This window comes from Octopus bimaculoides, chromosome 1 (assembly GCF_001194135.2).
Source record: "Octopus bimaculoides isolate UCB-OBI-ISO-001 chromosome 1, ASM119413v2, whole genome shotgun sequence".
NCBI lineage: Eukaryota > Metazoa > Mollusca > Cephalopoda > Octopoda > Octopodidae > Octopus > Octopus bimaculoides.
Window position 1 is genome coordinate 2,784,340 of NC_068981.1, and position 6,439 is coordinate 2,790,778.

A 6,439-nucleotide genomic window follows, 5' to 3' on the forward strand; every position below is an offset into this window, starting at 1 on the left:
AGGTGTTTCCATTATTTTGTCCAACTGCTGTATATATATATATATATATATACATACACACACACACACACATAAATGTCAGTATAACGTTTATCAGAAAAAGAAGCCCACTCTAAAGAATAGAGCAGTAGGTATTAAAACGTAAAGTTAAATTCTGGTCATGATGAGCTGTCCACAAGGCTGTGTCTTTCATGACCAGAATTTAACTTTTTGTTTTCATATGTGTGTGTGTGTGTGGATGAATTCCTTTCGAACGTTGGACCGCACAGAGGCAAGTGGCCGAGTTCCTTTCAAGTATTGGGCCTCATGGAGACAAAGTAGCTGACTTCCTTTCAAGCGTTGGGCCTCACAGAGGCAAGTGGCTGAGTTCCTTTTTGAGTATTGGGCCTCATGGATGCCATAGAGACCAAGCCAAATCAAACTGGAACCTGGTACAGCTCTCCAGCTTACCAGTTCCAGTCAAATGGTCTAATCCATTCCAGCATGGAAAGCAGAAGCTAAGTGATGATGAAGCACAAAACCCATGTGACCATCTGATTTTGCATCTTCCAGGAGTATAGTCAGATGAAATCGCACCCACTAAACTGTACAGATGGGTTCAAAGTGTTAATACATCCCTTGTTACAAATCATGTAAGTGAACCCTAAACAATAGATGTCCTGCATTGATATCGGTGAAAGTATCTGCATGTCAATATCCCAGGCTGTCATTAAATCTATGAAAGATCCACCAAATTTAGTTTGGAAATGGAAACAAGCTTGTTTAAATAATAAATGGCCTAAAGTATCCATTATAAACCACGATCCATATATACACTCATTTCTACACCATGATCTATATATACTCACCTTTTTACATCTGTGATCCATATATATATATATATATATATATATGCATATGTGGGCACAGGACATCATGAAACGGGTACAACAAAAAAATACAAAGCATGAGTACGTGGAACATGAACTATTTTTTCGAACAATGAAAGACACAAATGGAAAACAAAACAAACAACATAAAGAACGACCCTTCATCTGTTGTTGGCTGTTTCTCTAGTCTTGTATTTCGAGCATTTAACAAGATACGCTTTCGACAAAACTGTTGCTCCTGCAAAGCAAATTAAATAAAATTTGGGATTTTGCTGAGGGTCAAAATAAGTAACATATACACACACACACCTCTCCACATCAGTGATCCTTGTATATACACCCCTTTTCTACATCACTAATCCCATATACACACACACACACCTTTCTACACCACTGACTCCTATACAATGGTTTGCTTGTAGATACACAGGAAGCCCCCAAGAGCCTCGCTTTGGACAGTTCCAGTTCTCTGGAAAGTCTCTCCTCCTCTCACAGTTCTAACACCACCACAACATCAGCTTCAATATTGTCTAATTTTGCTGGAACACCTCCATTATCACCACGGACGAAAAAGAAGTCTCTATTTAACCCAGCTGAGATGGAGAAGAAGCGAAACCTCAACCGCTGTCATCTGATGCAACAGGTAAATAAACTCTCATCTAAAGCAAGAGGTAAATGTTGATTGCTATCATCTGATATGACAAGCAAACGAGATTCCACATTTTGAGATTAGTCTTCAACACTTCATCTCTTTTGTCTTTTGTTTCTCTCTTCCACACATTCCATTCAATTGCTTGACACTTCTTCATACGGCTGCCATCTTCTAATATCTAGTTTCTCTTTCAGTTTCTTTGTACTTCAATGTTCATGTACACTACTAACATTACACAGCCAGTGTAATGTTAGTTTCTGCAAACTCTCTGCATTCAAGGCCCATTTCTAGTGGTTCTTTCTGCTTATAGCCCCTGTGCACCATCCACATTTGAAGTGTATACTCTCTGTTAGCCTAACTGTGATCCTAATACACCTCTTGTACATCCAGTGTTTATACTTGGCACACAGGATCTATCTTCTCCTTTTCTCTACACTGAGCAGGGTCATTCCCCTGCTGGTTGCTGGATCCTATCTTCTTTCTCATTCATTAAACTCCACTCTTTTTAATTGATACCATCTAATACAGCAGGTAAATATACCTTAATGAATAATCAAGTACAATATGTAAGTGAACTTTATCATCGAAGAGAATAAACAAACATTGTCATGATGCAGGTGATTTCAATTTGATATAACATTTGATCACTTGTTTTCTTTATTCAAAATTCGGACAGAACTTAAGGGATGACCTGATATTATTATCTGAGAATTACTACAGGAGTGATCCAAGGGTCTAGACTAGGGAGTCATTCGAAACCCACTGTTAGACAAATGCTTATCAATTAAAGAAAAATTTATTAAATTTACAGAAGGAAGAGCATCAGAAGCTGCTGGAATGATGCTTGAGGGTTGCATGTGGCTCTGGGACCCACAGTTGAGAATCACCTCTCTAGGCCCTTTGAGCCACTTGTTTAGCACTCTCGTTACCAAATTTATTTTAACTTTAATTAATAATTCTTGGCACAGATGATAAATATTTTAGTGAAATGTTTTTTTAAACAGGTTTTTTTAATTTGATGATAATTATGATGATGTTGTTGTTTTCTGTTTCTAGGGTGGATTAGTTGGTAAGTTGAGTAAACAGCACAAATCTTCCAAAACTGTACCTCCGGATCCTTCTCTGTGTCTGTCTCGTCAAAGCCGAATCAAAGCCATGTACCCAGCTAACAACTACCTTTGTCACAGCCCTACAACCAGTTCTGAGAGTTGTCTGTCGGTCAGTAGCACCAGCAGCCCCGAAGAACTTTCAACCCTACTCCCAGGCTCATCGTTTACTCAAACCACTTTCTGCACAGATTCCCAAACAAATTCTCTGCAACAAAACTCAGGTGATTATTTCTCATTCATTATGAAACATTTTCTCCTATCAATTTTTATCCTAATTATCTACCATATAATTATTTATAACTGTATGTATTTATGTGAAGGGACATGGCCCAGTGGTTGGGGCGTTGCACTCACAATCACTTGATCGTGGGTTTGGTTTCCAGACCAAGCAGTGTGTCGTGTTCTTGAGCAAAACCTTTCATTTCATGTTGCTGTCCGTTCAGCTGTAAAAGGGTCACACCCTACGATGGAGGAGTAGTCTTCTGATCAGGGGAATGTTGGCCTGCTCAACTAGCCATCAAGGTGGCAGGATTTGAAAGATAAAACAAAGCAAAATGCATTGTGACCAGTGATGTATAACAACATCCAATAGTCTGGCCAATCATGCGAAACATGGATTAAATTTGTTTTATAGATTGACATAGTTCCACTTTGCTCTTTGTTAAACTAAAATGCCTCAAGTTACCATTCTTCATATTCAATGTATTTAATCATATATAAGATGCACATTTTTTGTCCCAAAAAATGTCTCAAAAAATCACTCCTGGTCCTGTACATGAAGTCCTCCCATAAGCTAATTTACTCACTAACTTCTGATTAGCAGGTTTTATTATTGTAATCGTATGGTTGGCATTAGGAAGCGCATCCAGCCTTAGAAGCCATGCCAAAACGGATTGGAGTCTGGTGCTGCCTTCCAGCCTTGCCAGCCCTGGTGAAACCATCCAACCCATACCAGCATGGGCAACGGACGTTAAATGATGATGAAGGATATTTACATTTAACATGATTTCTTACCTTATGGTCAGCTGTACTGCTAATTTAATTTCTTCATCATCATCATCGTTTTACGTCTGCTTTCCATGCTGGCATGGGTTAGACTGAGGACTGGTGAGCCAGAGGCTGCACCAGGCTCAATCTGATCTGGCAAAGTTTCTACAGCTGGATGCCCTTCCTAACGCCAACCACTCCCAGAATGTAGTGGGTGCTTTTACGTGCCACCAGCATGAGGGCCAGTCAGGCGGCACTGGCTACGACCACGCTCAAAAGGTGTTTTTTACGTGCTACCTGCACGGGAGCCAGTCCAGCGGCACTGGCAATGGCCACGCTGAAATGTTGTTTTTCACGTGCCACCAGCACAAGTGTCAGTAAAGCAACGCTGACAATGATCATGCTCGAATGGTGCTTTTCATGTGTCACTGGCATGGGAGCCAATCCGTGGCCCTGGCAACGATCACGCTCGGATGTGCTCTTAATGTTCCACTGGCACGAGTGCCAATCAGGTGGTACTGTCATCAGCCACGTCAGCGATTTTGATTTGTTTTTACTTGCCTCAATAGGTCTTCGCAAGCAAGCAAAGTTCATTGTCCAATGAATGAGGGCTACTCATAAGTGGGTCGGTTACACCCTACGTTCGGATGTGCTTTTAAAGTTCCACAGGCATGAGTGCCAATCAGGTGGTACTGTCATCGGCCACGTCAGCAATTTTAAAGCAAAGGTACTTTTGTAACCATTTGTAATGTATTAAAAATTCCTTTAAATATTACAATATTATTAATGTACTAAAAGCTCCGTTTCTTGAATATGTGCTTCTGAAATTGGAGTGTGTCTTATATGCCATCAAATATGGTAGCAATAAAATGGATGCTAGTCTTTTTTTGAGAATCGGTGATAGTTCTCTAAAGAACTAAGCAAAACTTATTTTTATGCCACTTTAGTTTCATTGTGATACTTCTCAACATCATAAATATCTGAAAAATAAAGTTAACATCTACAGTCCTCTTATCTTCTGTTAGTTGTTTGTCTTCTTAGTCCTAAAAACGACTATCTTTTTTTACAGAAAACCACAGAGAAGTTGAAAATCTTTCAGACAGTGGAAACAAAGCCAGAATACTCCGTTCGTGTGATAACTCTTCAACTGGAAATGGAAATCGATGTAAAAACAATGCTGGAGGCGATAAAAACGATTCAGAAAATTCCAACATAAATTTTCCTAAAGACCAACCATTTGATCGTTTGTCTCCTGGTTGTACAGTTGGGAAGTCCAGAGTTAGTTCCCTTGCATCAAAATTCAATAAAATGGAAACCCACGTGACGACGCCTGTGTCTAAAACAATTTCGGATGCTAAATCGATCTTTACTTCGGCAAATTCATTATTCAAAAAGGTTGGAAAGAAAGAAACTGGACCAAATAATAAAAGTTTAAAAAATTCCTCACTCAATCCCGAGGACATTGCACTGAAAGTTTTGGCTGATGTAGCTCCACAACGAGAGGCTGTAGAACAGCTTCAGAAAGCCAGTTTTTTCCAGTCACAAAAGCAAACACACATGCTTCGCATCGAACAGAGCCAGCAACGGTTGAAATCTAGTCCAGACAATTGCTCTTATTCATCTAATTCAGCCAATTCTTCAAGACATGCAAGTCCTTCGTGTGATTCAGTGAGCAGCAACAATACCATGTGCACCTCGATTGGCGCAAACAGATGCACACCAAGTACTTCTGGCAGTTCTCCCTCTTCACTCACCCCAAATGCCACAACTACAGCAGGTTTTAAGAACTATTCCCCAGAATCTTTTAAATATAGTGAGTCTTTTTCACCTACGTTACATCGAAACAGGACAGAAAAACCTAACAATGCAATGTTGCAGCAGGAAAATTTAGATCTCCAAGACATGTCCAGTAAAAACTTTTCTTCTGCTGGTTCTTCCTTTAATAGTTTACCAACAGATTCACCCAATGAACAACATCATCAGAAATATACCAGCTCCTCCTCTTCCAAAGAAAATAAATTCGAAAGACTAATGCCAGATGACTTCTCCTTACTACTTCATTCTTACAACAACCAACCGAATATGGATCTAAATTATGTGACTGATGCTAAGCCTCCGATTCCTGCCAAACCACAACTACGAGCTGCTCAGAATTCGGCATTTAAAACTTTATCCCCCTCAACAGATGATAAATTAAAGTTAAGAGGTGGAGACAAAAAGCCAGCATTTAAATCCAAAGAAAATAGCCATGTACCAAGCTCTTTTCAGAAAGTAGTTATTCATTCTCAAGATCTCCCTAAACCAAACTATAAGTTAGGAACATTTTCCACTTTTAATTCCGATCCTCTTCAGTTCTGTTCTTCCCCAGAATATTCAGTGTTAGAACATTCAGTCCACATGACACCATCTGACAAAACTGCCTTAAAATCTCAAGAAAATGTTTTACATACAACAGTATCTGACACCAGAAATACAGTTTCTTCTTCTTCAGATTTGGAATTAAGGAAGAAAGTTCGTTATCAAGAAGGAAATTCAGGTCGTAATTCACAATTTTCTACATATGTACATTCAGACAATGAGAGTATAGATTCCGATGCCAACTTTATTCCTTTCAGACAAAAATCAGCTAAAAAAAGTTTAGATAAATGGTCGTCAGATCCTTCTGTTTTGCATTCAGATCATCACAATACATTCACAGATTCACTGACCCCTTCAGAACCACATGAAGGCAAGAGCACACAGAAAAAAGTTTGTTTCAAAGAAAAATCCCTTTCAAGTCCTCTGGTTGCTGAGGAATTCACTCCACAGACATATGGGCCTCT

General features: G+C 39.3%; 1 protein-coding gene across 1 annotated transcript in view; it reads left to right on the top strand.

Annotated features, from left to right (window-relative positions):
* Nucleotides 1–6,437, top strand: part of LOC106873415 (tetratricopeptide repeat protein 28) — a gene marked incomplete at its 3' end in the record, with an annotated part of 155,172 nt that extends 148,735 nt beyond the window's left edge. Inside the window, exons 18-20 of the mRNA XM_014920771.2 lie at nt 1,292–1,512; nt 2,578–2,851; nt 4,687–6,437. Coding sequence (XP_014776257.2) covers nt 1,292–1,512; nt 2,578–2,851; nt 4,687–6,437 — 2,246 coding nt within the window. The remainder of the gene's footprint in view (nt 1–1,291; nt 1,513–2,577; nt 2,852–4,686) is intronic.
* Nucleotides 6,438–6,439: the final 2 nt, after the last annotated feature.